The 18,031-nt window shown below is 35.4% G+C and overlaps 1 protein-coding gene across 1 annotated transcript in view; it reads right to left on the bottom strand.

Annotated features, from left to right (window-relative positions):
* The window catches only part of CDC42BPA (CDC42 binding protein kinase alpha), a 217,974-nt gene that overhangs the window by 140,966 nt on the left and 58,977 nt on the right, over nucleotides 1-18,031 (bottom strand). The window contains 3 exon segments of the mRNA XM_015591278.2: nucleotides 552-700; nucleotides 6,772-6,867; nucleotides 14,407-14,490. Coding sequence (XP_015446764.1) covers nucleotides 552-700; nucleotides 6,772-6,867; nucleotides 14,407-14,490 — 329 coding nt within the window.

Here is an 18,031-nt window from a genome sequence, read left to right as displayed (position 1 = left end):
CTTGTCAAACAGTTTACGAAGAAAGAATTTTTTGCAGAGTCATCAAAATTATCACTTTACTACAAAAACAACTGTTTCAACATTTTTACAATCCTCAGAAGTATTTTCTTGAGAAACATAAAGTATATAATATAGGTCTTATTTAGTAAATGAACTTATTAGTTCTGGCCTAGAATTCTGGCTAATTGCAATACATAAGACTCAATGTAAGAAAACGGCCTGTGCATACTTTTGAGGGGGAGAAAATTATATGTACACTTAAATAAGAGTGTTTTCTTTGAAGTATCCTATAGGCATGCTGACTGGAAATCAAAACAGGTATTACACAAGTACATATGTGTATAATCGTCACTTCAATTCTTTAATGCTGACAAATAAAATGACGATACCAACAACAAAGGAAAACAACTAAAAGCATCTCAGAATAAATTTTTTGGTTGATAAGAAATTGTCTAAGACCATAATTAATAAATCTGATACAAACAGGCCTCTGCTTCTAGATACCACATGATGGCTTCCAGCCAGAGACGATGAAGGAGCCTCCTACTCACCTGTGTACATAATGCAGTTGATGAACTGAATCAATTGCTATCACCATCTCGGCCAAGTAGAATCGAGCCATATCTTCAGGCAATCTATCTTCAAATTTGCTGAGCAGAGTAAGCAAATCCCCACCAACATAATAATCCATAACCAGGTACTGGGAATGAAAAATAAAGTGTACCCAATAAATAATAAGAATGAAAAATAATATAAAGCAACCCAAGGTCAAACAGCACTAGGTCAAATACTTTTGTTGTTAATTAACAAGAAGCTGTGTAAAATTATCCTCAGCAGTTATTACAAAACTTGAAAATTTCAAAAAGCGGTAAAATAAAGTTTTTAAAAATCAGAGAAGGGGATGACATAGGATGACCATTATTTTGCAAGGTAACAATAAGGAAAAGAAACATCATCTCCACCTACAACAGTAGACCACAGTTTTACCAACATTTCATAGATGACTACTTTAATTCTTCAAAAAGGATTTTAAAAACTCAGAATATAAGACAGTCCTTTATGTTGAACAAATTCATGTTCATCATCATTACATTTTCCTTACTTCGCCTCGGACCGGTGACCAGCACTTGGACCAGCATTGGGAAAACACTGTGATACACCCTCAGAGAGCGCATGGAAGTGCCGGGCCCCTTTCCTCATACCTTGCCCTATGCAACTCTCCTTCAAGCTGTTCCTGAGTTACGTGAGCTGCTCTAAGTGAACCTGAGGAGGGAATCTTCAGTCTACAGCCTATGCGTCAGAAGCACAAGTAACAACCTGGACTCGTGACCGGGCAGTGAGGGGAGGGGGCTTACAGGACTGAACCCTTAACCTGTGGGGTCCGAGCCTATCCCCAGGCAGTGCCAGAACTCAGTGAAACTGTAAGACACTCTGTAGATGTTACAGAATTGCTTGATGTGTGGAAAACCCACAATTTAAGGTCAGTAGTAAAGTAATATTCAGAGAGTACTATGTGTAATGTGTAAAAAAACAAAAACAAACAAAAAAAAACCACAACTATTTAATAGAGTTTTGCTTTATGGTGTGTGTATGCCAAAAAGGGAGACGGGAATATACACCAAAATGTTCACAGAGATCATCTCTGGGTTGTCAGATTACAGACGATGTCATAGCTTTCTGTGATCTTCTAGATTGTTTTATAAACATATTCTTTTATTTTTTTTAAGGTGAGCGAAAACTAGACATAGTAGAAAGACGAGCTTTGTAGTCAGAGAGACCTGTATTCAAATTTTGACTCTGGGTTCTAAGTGGCTTTTGAAAATTATTTAATCTTTATGATACTTTATTTTTTCATGTATATAGCTATAATAGCGATACCTTCCTTTGTGGTGTATCACTTAGCATTTAGGCGAGTAAACAGAGGATATTTAAATGTCAGTTTTAGCTCCTTAAAAATGAGGTGATTTTATCACAGAATGGAGATATTATTTCAGGGATATCACAAAGTATATTACCTTTGTTTTAAAAACATACCAAGCCTATGGGAAAAGCTAGTTTCCAAAACTATTCAGCATTTCATAATAATGACAGAGGGTGGGTTTTTTATTCAGAAATATTTCAATCTTGGCCTTTGTTCAAAATATACCAGAAAAATGTTACCACTGAAAAACCACTGAACGGCTCTATTGTACAGCAAGTCAGGATATTCAGTTTCATTTCTGACAAAAATTCATAGAAATGATAATACTTGTTCCATGAGACTGAATGAAGTTCAATGTTGATACTACTGGTTCAATAACAGAAGAAGTGGTACATGCATACAATAGAATATTACTGAGCCACAAGAAAAGATGAAATACTGCCATTTGCGACAACATGGATGAATCTTGAGATTATCATGCTAAGAGAAATAAGTCGGATAGGAAAAGTTGAGAACCATATGATTTCACTTGTATGTGGGATATAAAACTGAAAGCAACAAACAAACAAGACAAACAGAGACTCATGGACACGGACGGCAGTTTAGTGGTTACCAGAGGGGAGGTGGGAGGTAAATAAGGGTAAAAGGGGGTCAAATATATGGTAACGGAAGGAAATTTAACTTTTGGTGGTGAACACACAGTGCAAAGTACATATAACTTATTTATCGAATTGTATACTTGAAACCTATACAATTTTATTAACCAATGTCACCCCAACAAATTTAATAAAGAAAACACATGATAGGTTCAAATGTTTGCAGCAAATTAACTGCTGACTAATAAGACAACAAATAGGTACAGGCTTTAAGCACCTAATATTTTCACATGATTTGTAATATGTCCAAATAAGCCCCTTTCTGCTTCACACATATTTTCATCACTCTCAAGTGTAATACATCTTAGCGGATTCCAATTCAGTTTGTGTTTTCCCAGCTTCTTTGAAAATACGAATGACAATTATTCCACGCAAACTATTCACAGAAGTTAATTCCTCGGTTACTTCAAACTCAGCACTGACTTCTCTAATAACAGTAACTGAGCAGCATCAGTAATATCTTTCAACTCAAGAGCCACAGAAAACCACTCGAAAATCATTTCCCTAGTTTTATAACCGACCACTGACATTGTTCCCAACATCCTCCATTCTCTGAGCAACTGTTCTCTCTTAGATGCTAATAATAATAGTCTCAGACAAGTTACTTTTCTGTGGCTACAACTCAACACTGGTACACGGCTTTCTTCGCCTGGCTAACAAATGAGCACTCCGGAAGTTGCCACAGTTGCAGGCTCATTTTCATTTTCTATTTTTATGCAGGAATTCTGCTGTGATAAGATTGTTTTAAATTTCCTAAGTTTTCTGACTGCTGCTTTCCTGTGAGCTAGGAATGCAGTGATGAGCGCTCATTGGGCGATGCAGACGTTTATCGTATTCTATTAGTATAGCTGTAGTTGGCTGCATAATAAACACCACGCTGTCGTTTAATTTGTTAAAAAAAAATAATAATCCACACTCTGCTGCGCCTTAAACGCATATATAAAGTTCCCTTTTCTCCTTTCCTCATTTTGAAATGATGCATATGCACTATTAACACAAATAATTGTAAAAATGTCATGGAATAGCAGTATGTACAGCACTTTAAGTGTTATCAAGCTGTAACTGTCGCTGCAATTTGTAAGCTGCTGGGCTGCAGCGCGAAGCACTGACAGCAGCACATCCAGTGTGGTTCCCTATTAGGGCGCCACTGTCACAACCAGTCACCGCTGCCACCGTAGCGCGAAAGCAGCCACAGACAATACGTAAGTCAGTGGGCATGGCTGTGTTCCCGTAAACTTCAGGGCCACTGAAATGTGAATTTTATATAACATTCACATGTCATAAAATAGTATTTTTTATTTTTTTCAACTATTTAAAAATATAAAAACAATTCTTAGCTTGCAGGCTGTACAACAATGGGTGGTGGGCCGGGTCTGGGCTGCTGAAATCTGATCTCGAAGAACTCCCAGATCTGTAGTGCTAGTCACCCTCAGAAGCACCAGAGTGACATATCTAACCCATTAAACGGATCACGTGACAGTTCAAACCCAACACATACCAAATTAAACTAACCATCTTCCCCTCATGCTCAAATTTGTCTTCCTCCTATATTCCCCAACTCATCAAGTACTAACCACTGAGTCCCACAAGTCAGACACTGGAAAACTGGGAACCGTTCTGACTCCTCTCATCTTCCAATGACAGCCATATAAACATACAAAGTTCTAATTTTATTTCCTCAACAGTACCTGAAACCATCCCTTCCCTCTTCATTCATCCCTACTAGTCCATTATCACCTCCATTCAAGCCCTCATGATGTCCCCAGAACACCTAACCGGTTCCTTCCTCTAGCTCTGCCCATGAAATCCGTCCTCCACACTGCTGCCAGGATGTTCCGTGCAAAACAGAGGACTTCATCACACGCTCCTGAAAACTCACTTTGAAATCAGAATAAAATCTGAATTCCTGAGCATGATCCACACTCTGGAAGCCTGATTTTACACCTCTTTCCCCTTCGCGGCTAGCTTTCCTCTCAACTTTCAAACACCCTCGTCCTTCCAGCCGCAAGCACTTCTACAGCCCTCAAGAGCAGTGCTCAAACTCCTCTCCGTGAGAGACCCTTCTGTGAGGGGAGGTGGAAAGAGGAAGCTAAGAGATCAATCAGGGCAGTTCTACGTCTGCAGGCTTTAAGTCTAGGCTTTTGGGTATAATGTCATTTTTTTAAAAAAACACACGTATGAGTTCCACAACCAAAAGAAATTAAAACCTGTTTTTGAAAAACATGGTTGTGAAGGTCTAACTTTCTTATCATAAAATCCAAGATGTTATATGATGTGACTCTCACCTCTCCACCCTCATCCCCAAGCCTCTCATTCTACCCTCCATCAATCTGACTATGACAAACTGCTCCAAATTTCTATGCTTTTGTTCCCCAAGCCCTCTCAGTCTCTCTCCCTTCTTGGTTTAGTTAATTTACATTTGTCTGAGATGAGTCCTCATTGACTTCATACCTTTGAATAAATATTTTCTTCACCCGAAATAATCTGAAAATAGTATTTATTGCCTGGCTTCCCTCAGGAGAATAAGAACCATAAGAAAAGAGCGCCTATCTGTCTTATTCACTACTGAATACGGAATCTAAAGACCAGTGCGTAGCACATAGCGCATGTCCGATAAATATCAAATGAACGAAAAATGTCTTACTAATTTTTCTATCTCAGCACACAGTGTAGTGTCTCGCACACAACAGGAACTCAACACATGTCTGCTAAAAAGTAAACCTTGAAATAAAAACTGGGGTCAGAAAATGAAAAGACTTGAACAGCAGGCAAGGAGCTGCAACCTCAACTGTGGCATATTTCGTCTTACTTTCCTCTTATCACTTGTTTATCTCTTCAATCTTCAATTTTCAGTGCTCCTATTATTTTTATTTTCCTCCAGCTCTTTCCCAACTTCTTTTGTCAACTGGTCCATTATGGCGATATAAAATTAGATATAGCCCAGATTTTAAATGTGGCTCTAGAGTAGAACACGACCACTTCAAAAAAATATGTAAAATTTTAAATAAGAATAGACTACTACGAATAAAATACACTGGGAAAATCATGCAAAGAAAAAACCCTGAGCACCTTTTATAGAATTTAAGTGTTTAGATTTAGTTTTGACTTATTTAAAAAGGAAAAAAAAATTCATTAGAAACATTTCGAATTACCTAGGTAAAAAAAATTACATATCAAATAAACAACTTATACTCTGTAAAATTCAGTGGTTTTCTAAGTGACACTTGTATTTAAATAATGCTTAAAAAATAATGCTAAATTTTGTCAGCAAAAAAAATTAATAAGAATTTGACACATACAAAAATGATTCTTGGCCATTATCAAAAGACAAGAGATAACAAATGCTGGCATGGATGTGGACAAAAGGTGGGAATGTAAATTGGTGCAGCCACTATGAAAAACAGTATGGAGGATCTGTAAAAAATTAAAAGTAGAGCTGGCATATGATCCAGCAATTCCACTTCTGGGAATATATCCAAACGAAATGAAAACTCTAACCCAAAAAAATATCTGAACCCACATGTTCACAGCAGCATTATTTACAATAGCCAAAACCTGGAAGCAACCTAAGTGTCCAGCAATGGATAAATGGATAAAGAAGTTGTGGTATACATACACACACACACATACACACAATGGAATATTATTCAGCCATTAAAAAGAAAAAGGAAATCCTACCATTTGTAACAACATGGATGGACTGTGAAGGCATCATGCGGAGTGAACTAACTTAGGCAGAGAAAGATAAGTACTGTATGATTTCATTTATATGTGGAATCTTAAAAAAATAAAAAAACACAGAAAGATTGAGATCAGACAACTTGTGGTTATCAGAGGTGGAGGATTAGAGGGGAGGAATTGGAGGAAGGTGGTCAAAAGGTACAAACTTCCAGTTTTAAAATAAATAAGTACTAGGGACATGAGAACTGAAGTTAGCACAGCCGTATGATATACAGAACAGTTGATTAGAGAGTAAATCCTAAGAGTTCCCATCGCAACAATAAATTTTTTCCCTTTCTTCTTTTTTTTCTTTTCTTTTTATTGTGTCTATGAGAAGACAGGTGTTAACTGAACTTATTGTGGTAATCATTTCACAATATGTGTAAATCAAACCATCATGCTATAGGCCTGAAATGTATTCAGTGATATATGTCAATTATTTCTTAATAAAACTGGAGAAAAAAAGATTCTTACTAAGTTATTGTCATCCTGAAAAGCATAATGCAAAGTTGTAATCCATTTATTGTCTCCATTCACTAACACGTCCCTTTCTTCACGAAAACACGCTGTCTGAAAAGAAAAAAGGAATTTTTTTAGACAGTGTATATTTTATGTAAAACTAGGAAATATATTATGCAAACAATTGCTTAATATGTTTATTATACTTTCTGTTCTGAAAAAGGAATACATCCAATATTATGTGTTTCAACAAGTCAAGTTTTAAAACCCTCAGAAATTGGACAACTAGAGTACATTTAAAATATTTTATATTAAAAAAATACTATTATAGGTCAAAAAAATCAGGAAAATACACAGAATCGTTTAATAACCATACTTCAACCTACCACCCAGATAATGTCATCATTTTTGCCAACTTCTGATGTTTTTAAGAAAATAAGACAAGTTGTAGCCTTCCTATTCCTATTGCCTTCTCCTCCCCCCTTCCTCCCCTAATATAATAAATAATCTGGTTAGTATATGTTCTTCCCATCACACGCTTTAATCACACATGTATGTGTTCAAAAATAATAGAATCGTTTTGTGTTTTGAAAATTTCCATGAATGGTATAATTTTATCTATCCTTTTGCAACATGATTACTTTTTACTCAATTGTGACTTGTTTTTCTTTGTAATTGCTATGGTATTCCATTGTTTGAATACACCAAAATTTATTTATGCAACCCTCCTGATCACGAAAACAGGTTATTTCCATTTTTGTGTTATTACAACGTTGCAATAAATATGTTTGTGCAAATGTACAAGAGTTCCTCTAGGGTATATACGTAGAAGTAGGAATGCTAGACAGAAGCATTTTCAACTTACCCAGATACAGCCAATTTTCTTTCCTAAGTGTTGTACTAATTACTAACCTCACCCCAGTATCTGAAATCTCCCCTGTTCCCACATCCTAAACTGCACTTGGCATTATTAGACTTTTCTGTGTTTGTCAATAGGATGGGTATGAAATAATATCTCATTGTTATTTTAATTAATGTATTCCTAATTACAGGTGCAGATAAATAACTTTAGATATGCATATCAGACATCTGAGCTTTTTAAATTATTCACTCCCTTTGCCCATTTTCTCTAATGAACTTTTTCTTATCAATTTGTAAGTTTTGATTTATTCTGAGAATATTTCCATATTATAAAGGTATATCTTGGAGAAAATCAGAAACGTGTAGCTAAAAATAAAAAATAATACACATTATTCTGTAATATGTCATCTTTAAATTCTGAATTAAAAGAACCACTATGCCAGAAAGTTCAAAAAAAAAACTGAAAGGTAAAGTAGAAACTAAAAGTCTCCCTGAGCCATTCATGCTCTAATGCTTTCGTTGTCCACTTGCTGTGTCCAGAGGTCCTATATAAACTCTGTCAAATATCTTCTCAGAAAACACCTGTGTATACGTAAGCACGTACGTACGCACACTCACTATTCATATGGTATCACATACCCCCTTATCTTTTTCTTTACACAAATGAGATTGCAGCGCTATGTAAGTTGTTTTTTCAAGTAATAACATATCTGAACAGCTTTCCATACTAGTACATAAGAGACCTACCTAATTTTTCTAATGGCTACACCATATTCTATACACACCAAAAAATCATTATACAGTACTCTCTATATAGCAGATGTTTAAAAATCTATTTCCCACAAGGTAAATTTAATAGCTATGATACACAAAACAATGAACATGATCTGATTTACCCTAATTAGGTACCCTAATTTTTTCCATGTATTTTCCATTAATTCTATTTGATCAAATAGAATTTCCAAAGCCATGCATTAAATAGCATCACCAGAGGAAATATTAAAAACAATTAAAGCATAAACCAAATGAATGGGCAGCTTTATCCTTCAATAAGATTATTTAAGTCTACAACATTATGCTTTGGGCTCATTTTAAGGTAAAAATAGAATCACTTGACATACGCACCATTAAGTTCTCTTTTAGAATTTAAGTGACCTGGGGTTGTGGTTTGCTGCTAACATTTTAGAGAAGTGGTAAAGGCTGTCAGAGCCTATGAGACCCCTTTCTCCTGGCTTCATCTTATTATCCCAGCTATCTGGAATTTTAGAGACATTCCGGCTAGAATCTAATAAACACCTGATTGATGATCTCAAATTAAATAAAGCTACAAAGACTTTTTGTCACCAGAACAGATTAAACTTCGGTAGATTCTAATCTCTTCTAAAATGTTCAGTGAAAAAATAAATTATTTTTTTTAAATATATAAAATAAACTGTTTATGATACAAAACTTCAAACATACAAAAGAGAACAGTAAAAAAAGCTCCTTCCCCCAATGTACCCATTAACCAACTTCAACAATTATTTTATTGTTCAATCTTGTTTCATCTATAGCCCTACCACCCTCCCTTCACGCACATACGTGTGCACGCATGTGTACACTCACACAGGAAATTTTTTTAAAGTAAGTCCCAGACACCATATGACTTTATCCATAAATATTTAGGTTAAACTATTCCTATTAACGTCTCAGATACTAAGTTTAGATGTGAGTGCAGTTCTCGTTTTTGCTTGAGTGTGTCACATCATCCTCAGCTGGCTGTCACAATGAGGGGAGGTGAGAGGTAATGTTACTGGCATCTAGTGGGAAGAGGCCAGGGATGCTGCTGCATATCCTACAATGCACAGGGCAGCCCCACAAGGAATTATTTGGCCCCAAATATCACAAGTGCCACTGCTGAGAAACGCTGTTCTAGATCAATATTAAGCAAACCATGCTGCATGGATACCATGGAGCTCAAAAAGTTGAGCTCAGAATTTAACATGGTAAAACATCTATTTCAGTTACCTTTTTTAAAAAACTTAAAAATTTTTTAAAAATATCTTCCTGTAAAAACAATATCCCCCTTTAAAAACAGAGGGGTTACTGGAGACTACACGACTTCAGATTCTGTCACTCAGTTTCTATTCAACCAAATATCCTGCTTGCCACAGTGATGGTTTTGACCATTTTGCTGCTTTATATTTTTTAATATTCGGTTATATTGTTTAAATTTTATCTTTTATGAGCTATTGGTTAAAGAGAAAGAGCAACAGGACTACACCTATGCTGAAACAGAAGTTAATATGGACGAGAGATAAAAAGCAATAATTCTACAAAACTGCCACACGATGCTCTTCCCTAGATCCACAGGTGCATTCCACGGATCAACATTCTTCTACATTCCTAACGGCACATCGAAATTTCCTGAATACTTGGAAATCATGTGTTAAAATGAGAAAATCCACTCATGATTATACGTACCCTGGTTTCTCATTTATTAGTAATAAAGACTTCTCTCACCCATAAAGTATTATCAAAGAAATTCTTTCAAATAGGAACTGAATCATTCTAGTCTAATATTTGGAGGGAGGAAGCCAAATTTTTTCATTTTTAAAAAATAAATAAACAAGTGGAATTTCAAATTGCAAAATACAAGAATTCCAATATCAACTCTTCCATACCAAAACGGCAATTTACTTTTAAACCTCCACTTTAATACATGTTTGATGGCTGAACCAAACATAAGATGCCATTTTTTAAACTTATTTGTCAGCAAAAAAATTTTTTGCAAATTCAAGAAAGATAAATCACTTGATAACATCCACAATTGATAAGTGAGAAAAAAAATGTTTACATGCTTTGAGTGCAAAGATATACTGATCCGATGTTTTTAAAAGACAATTTGGCAACAGCTATAAAGTTTAATGTATACCCGGCCCCCAAACCCAGGAGTTTCACTACTGAGGAGTTTAATCTGGGGAGTGGATAACATGTCGGCACAACATGAAAATCCCTCAGTGTAAAAATTATCCCTAAAATCACTTCAACCTCAGTATATACACACTGGAGTGCTTCAGGGTCGCTGACAGCAATGACTCAGATTGACAGCATTTCACAGTCCCTTGCATATACTTCTCAGGTGGCACGACTAGTTCTGATGCACTGTTTTCTCTCTTGTTTTGAAATTCTCTTTGCCAATCATACAAAGATTTGGTGAAATAACTGAATGTACTGATAGTCTGATTCCACCTTACTAAGATTTCACATTTGGAGTAAACTTGCAAAAGGTACGTATATAAAGATTTTCACTACAGCATAGTTCAAAGTAATACAAACGTGAAGTAAAAACAATCTAAATGACCGTCAATGGTTTTTTAAAACTCGACCTACTAAATAATAAATCCATTCAGTATATTTAAAGGAATGAATAAATCTATAAATATGGAAGTGAAAAAAATCTAACATTATTAAATGATCAAAGCAAAAAAAACCAGTCTTTTAATATGATTTCACTATAGTAAAATTTTCTATTAAGGATAAATAAGAAATCCTTAATAATTATTTCTTTGGAAAGAAAGATCGGATATCTGGGGAAGAAAGGGAGATTTCATTTTTTTGCCTATTATTTTCTGTACTACTTGCATTTTTTTAATGTAGGTGGCAGATCAGGAAACAGGCAGATCAAATCTAACGACCTCGGTCCATCACTACTACTCTGAACACGACGACGATACCGCCACCGCCACCGCCACCCCTGGCACCAGCAGTTATAAAAACAGTAGGACGGGGTAAAGATAACAAAAACGATAAGGCACAAACCAGGACTATCACAGTTAAACTAAGAAATATTATTACTCCACTTATAACATAGAGACCATCATTATCTTCATTTAATAAATGAGATAACCGAGCCTGAGAAAGGTTTAACTCTAGAGATGAAATCTGTTTCTGTAAACTATACCGCATCTCCCAGTGAAATGAATAGGGCATCTCCTACATGAGTGAAGTCGGTAAGAGCTGAATAAATTTGAAGAGAAGGTAAAATTTACAGCAGACTGGGTGAAGTTAACTAAGAGTCGATGCACTAGCAAAGTTTGTAAATGATGAACCTGTAGAGATATCAATCTCTATAAGATTATTTAGTAATTATTCAGCTGCCCAGATTTGGAAAGAGAAGGTCTCCTAGTACCTTCAAATAATCCCTGTCCCACTAATTATATAATTGTTATATACCTTAAATAAGGCAAATACGTTAGAGGTAGATCTCTGAAAAATTGTTTTAAAACATCAGCAATACACACATTTAAACACTTTTAAATGCTGCTGCTCATTTTTTTAAGTTTTTAAATTTTTTAAGCATTGTTAGTAGGCCCAGGTTTCCAAAGTTGAATAAATCATGGTCAGAATGTGTTTCTTTTTAATGTTTTTTAAAAAATTGATAATTCAAGCACAGAAATTCAATTCCATTCTACACTAAAATGAATCCCTCTTTTAAAGTTTCGATGTAGAATTTCTTCCTGCAAGATGAAAGTTTCAGATAGTCTGAGGAGAGTTCCTTTCAAATACTGAACTAGCCTATCTGCACCTTTGTTCAAGGGGCATCCTGGTCTTTAACTTTCTTTGCATGGTCCTTGTCTGATTTTTCCATCTGAATAATACTGACTTCATAGAGTAAGTGCTGCTCCATGGGATCCCGAGGTCCCTAAGGTCCCTGGCTGGTCCACCTTCTTCTCTCTGCCTTTCTAGAAAGTAAAAACTTGTCTTTCAGAGTTTTCTCATGTTTGTTTTATATTTAATGCACAGGGTTTTCAGTTGTACTTAGTGGGAGGAATAGGGAAAAGAATATCTCTTTCACCTTGTCCCAGAAACAGAACATATTAATGTTTTTTAGTTCAACAAAATAATAATTTTCAATGATCCCTTGTTTTATGTTCAATTTGCCACTTCTTCCAGTCAGCAATGAAAGCTAACCCAGTCATCCTTCCTTTTTACAATTCTGCCCCAACGTATCCAACTTCATAAAAAATAAGTAAACTTTAACTCAAATTTTAAAAAGTTCTAACTCTGAAACATTAAACTGACTACAGTTATGATTTCCGTGAAATAATCAGAACATAATTATTTATTATTTCTTAATAAGACTGGTTGCTCCAGCTGCCGGCAAGACTATTAGCCCCCTCAGGGTTTGCTTCAGCTGCAGAAAGCCTCCAAGTCCAAGGCCATCTCCTTCTAGAAGTAGCCTGTATCCAAAGACTGACTGAGACAGGTGCATAAAGATCAGTCATTTGGCCCAATGGACCAAATGGTCCATCTGGTCCAACTCTGAAGGACCATTTCTGCTCCTCAGCTCCCTGTCACGTCAACAGAAACTCTTGGGACAGCTGACTTCTCCCTGACAAATCATGTTTCACCTCTTTTCCTTTCTATAGGTGTCACTTTCAAAAGAACTTCCCAATAAATACACTGCACATCACACTCATCTCAGTGCTTACTACCTGGAAAATCTAAGCACTGACAGAAAGGCAATTCTCAGGAAAATTCAAAAGGAAAGATTGAAGTTAATGAATATACTGGCCACCGGCACATAAGCCAAAGAGTGACATAAAAGTTTCCAGATATTTTTTAAATAAGATCCTATACACAGTGATTACCTGTGGGAGGCAGAGAGGCTGGACTTGAGTGGGGTGTAGTGTAGTCAGAGAATACTTTAGCTTTATCTGTTATGTGCTATTATTATTAGTTTTACAAAGAATATATTGTATTTCACTTGTGGGGCTTTTTTTAGGAAATATCTAGAAAAAAAGCTGAAAGTAAAAACTTGCCAAAAATTAATTCTAGGTAATACAGTACAAGTGATTATTAGTTTCTTCGTGTTTTGTCATATTTTTCAAATTTCCCAAAAGAAAGAAATACTAAGGTATTTGCTTTCACTGCCACCATGTCATGGGAACATTTCTGCTTTGCCCTCTCTGTCTGGGTTTTTTCAGGCTGGGACAAGTACTAGTAAGTAAAGCTTTCTAAGGGCTAATTTCTCATTGACTGCGTAAGGATCTACTAACCTCCAGGGCCAACACTCAGCCTACTCAGCAGCATGACCTTCCTACAAGTTAAAGTACTGAAACCCTTCCATACCAGTAACCTTTGCTCCCTGGGGCCCAAGTCCTCTACCCCATCTAGCCACTCGCTGTGACCCAGCAGCGCAGACCTCCAGAACCCACTCCAAATTCATGTGCAATGGCAGTCCTTACCAATGAAGAGTTTTAACATCACTCCAGTAAATGGTCTCTCAAATCTAGAACCAACATAAAAATGCTGACACTTCTTTCAAGAACAGATTTTACCATTATTCTTTAATAATATAAAGCAAAAACAAATATAACTTCATTACCCAGAGTAAACAGAATTCCTAGAGGGCATATTCAGAATATCTGCTGACTTTTGCTTGGAGCAGAATACAGATAAATACAGAATGCTATAAAAAAATTATGTCAAATAGTAAATCAATCATTATCAAATTTTTTCCCAGAAAAGAAACTATTTCCCACACATCCTTTTAACATAAATGTGTAAGCCCCACATTACAAGGATTTCCATTTCATTTTCAGACAATAATGCATTATAACTTTTATCAAAACTATATCACAATTATGAATTGTTGAATTTGTCTCTTAGGCTTTAAATTTAAGGTCATCATAAGATAAGATGTTGCTAAATGATATTTAAATATCTACTGACCTCTGTAATTTTACAGTTCTCTAAAAATACTTCTAAAATATTATTTAAATATTCTAATAATTAGAATCTTACCTCAGCTCTTTTCAGCATTTCCCATTTATTCAATATTTTCATGGCAAATACCTTATCTGCATTTTTTAGTTTCACTACAGCAACCTAGAAAAGGAAATACAATTTTTAAAATATAACAAATAATACTTTTTTCAGTCATCCATTTTCCTTTTCCTCTCTGTAAAAAAATAAATACGAAAATTATCAATGATTTCCATGCAGTTCAAATTCTAAGATCCTAAATCAAATAATATTGTCAGTTGAAAAAGTTACATTAGTAAACATGTGCCCAAGAAATAACTATTTTTGAATACTGTATAAGTTGGTGACTATATATTGTATCCTCCTTTTCAAGTTTTCTGCCTTGGAATTTAAACTAAATATCTACTATCACCAAGAAATTGGCCAAAATGTACAAGATGAAATAAGTAGAGCTTACTGAATACTGCATGCCAAATTCCAACACAATGCTACAGGAAATGCCTGCTGTCAAAACAAATGTTTTGGTCTACGGCCATGCTACCCTGAATGTGCCTGATCTCGTCTGATCTCAGAATCTAACCGAGCCTGGTTAGTACTTGGATGGGAGACTGTAGATGTTTAGGCCTGGTTAGTACTTGGATGGGAGACTACCTACGTGCTGTAGATGTTTAAAAAAAAAAAAAAAAGTTTTGCAGGATCAAACAATATGTAATAAATGGAAAATTATATTAATTTTCACATCACACATTCTTACACACTACATCACAACTCCCAACACATATACATATACCCTTAAAGATCAATTAAGGCTAACAGCTCTACATAAATTGTAGACTTTATACAATCTTTCTCACACAAAAAAAGGAATAGATATTTCTATACCTTGTATTTAAGTTATAGATCAAAAAAACTATCAAAAACAAATAAATATGCCCCCATTTTCACCCTCCTGTTTCTATTTCTCTGCTTCGGTTTGATTAGATGATCTCCCCTCCAGCTCACTGGGGATGCTAAAGGGCTAAGACTGAACTACAGAAGAGGAGACGGAAGTTGTTTCCAGTTACTGGGGGAGAGATAGGGGGTTGATAAACACAACCCTAATATGCAGGAGGAGAGAAATATATGTAGCATATCCTCAAACAGTTCAAAGGGATATTTCCAAGAATAGAGAATAGGTTTAAACTCAAGTGCCAACATTTTAAAAATCTTAATAGCAAATGTACATAATGGGGCATTTAATAAATTTATATTTGGATCAAACTGCAATAAAAGTAATATGTTCTCATAACTGAAATCAATGTATAATACTGTAAAACTATATAACTAGAACATTCCTTGGTAATTGTCATAAATGGTTATAATGGCTGTGATTGTTCTTTCAATTAAAATTATAAGAAGGAAGAGGAAATATTTCAATTTCAAATGTAATCACTTAGTCGTTAGTCATATCTCCAGAAATGACGGGCTAAATTGTTCTCTCAGTGAGCTCATGCTTAAAGAAAGGAGACTGTATAAGACATAGAAACAACCTAAATGTCCATCGACGGATGAAAAGATAAAGAAAATGTGTGTGTATGAATAGATGTATATATGTATGTGCACGGGTATACACAGTGGAATATTATTCAGCCATAAAAAGCAGGAAATCCTGCTTTTGTGACAACATGGATGAACCTGAAGGCCATTATGCTATGTGAAATAAGCCAGACACAGAAATACAAATATTACATATCTCACATGTGGAATCTAAAAAGGTCAAACCATAGAAACAAAGAATAGAATAGTGGTTGCCAGGGGGTAGGAAGTGGGGGAAACGGGGAGATGTCGGTCAAAGGTACAAACTTTCAGTTATAAGATGAATAAGTTCTGGGATCTGATGTATAGCCTCATTGTGGTAACCATTTCACAGGATATAAATGTATCAAATCATCGCTCCGTACACCTTCAACTTACACAACAGTATATGTCAACAATTTCTCAATAAAGATGGAAAAAAAGAAAAAAAGAAAATGGGCTATTAATAAAAAGCAAAGAAAATCTGAAACATTATTTCACTAAGATCTCTGAAAGGCTGAAAATACAAGTTTACCTACTCTGGAGACTCAAGTTATATGTTGCACAATTGGAAGTGCAAATGGGCAGAAGGACAGGAGCACTGAGCTACGTCCCTGCACGTAGCACAAAGAAGAGACGTGGAAGCCTATTACCTAAGCCCTCGCTCTCTTACTCTGATATAGGGAAGAAAGACTCCAAAACTTAGATTTCCCCTCCTCAGATCACATAGTGAGAAAAGTATGCTTAGCACTACATGGCTCACCAATTTCCTGTGTGTATGCATATGTAAGTACCTGGTGACAACTACTGCTAGTATCCACCAACACATATGGAGTGTGTTCTAAATGCCAGGTACGCTTCTAAGAGTTTTATGCAGGTCCACAATCCCTTACCTGCAATACTAAAAGTCAGAAGGTTTTCACAATCCATTTGGCAGCATGTATTGACATCAGGCTATGACAGTTTTTTTTTTTTTTTAAATCTCACTTACTGTAAAGACAAACATGCTTCACTGCAGAAACACTAATGCATTTGTGTATGAGCTGCTGCTCCAAACCCCAATAGGAATGTTACAGAAAATAGTGGATAGGCACTAAATTATCTTTCGAAAATCCAAAAAACTATTGCAACCAAAACCACCTCTGGATTTATGGAGCTGTGCAGTAGAAACAAACTAACATTTACTGAACACGTCTGCACTGAGCTGGCATTTACTGTGGCTGCTCAGGGTAGAGCTGACAGCATGGTCTCTGCAGCCAAACTCCTTGGGTTTGAATCCTGGCTCTCATGAGCTATACAACTCTGGACAAATAAGTTAACTTTCAAAACTCCAGTTCTCTCAACAATGTAACAGGGTTAATAACAGTACTTACCTTATATAGTTGTAGTAAAGATTAAAATAATAGTATAAAGCTCTTACAATAGGGTCTAGCACTTAGTAAGTGTTCAGTGAACACTAAGCACATCACAGCCCAATCTCCATCCTTCGCTCTACCACTAATAGATGGCAGACCTATTACTTCAAGTACTACCCAATTATTTCAATTCCTTAACTATAAAATAAGAAACTTTAATCTTTTCAACTTCTAACTTGCCATAATTTTATACTCATGACACATACATATAGAAATATACCTAGAAATACCCTCAATTGAAACTATATACAAATAAAAATTAAGCCACAATATTTACCATAGTATAGTTTCCCACAGTAAAATAATGAAAATAACTTAAATATTATGAAAAAAATGAAACTGACTAAATATGATGTATCACACAATTTTAGAAAATTATTCATATTCCTGAAAATACTATTTAATAGGAGAAAAGTTCATAACATACTATTTAAAAGAACTTTATTAAAGTCTGTATGCTATGATTTTTTGTTTATATATATAAAATACATACCTATAAATTTCTATGCCACATGTATATTGAGAAAGAGGCACGAAAATATTACAAAATCAGGTATTTCTTGGTGATGATTTCTAGTACCTTTCTACATTTTCTGTATAGAACGTGTCAAATTCGAAGCATGGAATGCGGTAGTGGGGAAGACCACGCCTCATCTCTGTCATGAAACCACCACTAATCACTGAGGGACGACAGT

The sequence above is a fragment of the Pteropus alecto genome, unplaced genomic scaffold (genome assembly GCF_000325575.1).
Source record: "Pteropus alecto unplaced genomic scaffold, ASM32557v1 scaffold115, whole genome shotgun sequence".
Taxonomy (NCBI): Eukaryota; Metazoa; Chordata; class Mammalia; order Chiroptera; family Pteropodidae; genus Pteropus; species Pteropus alecto.
This window is presented reverse-complemented; position numbering and strand designations above follow the sequence as displayed.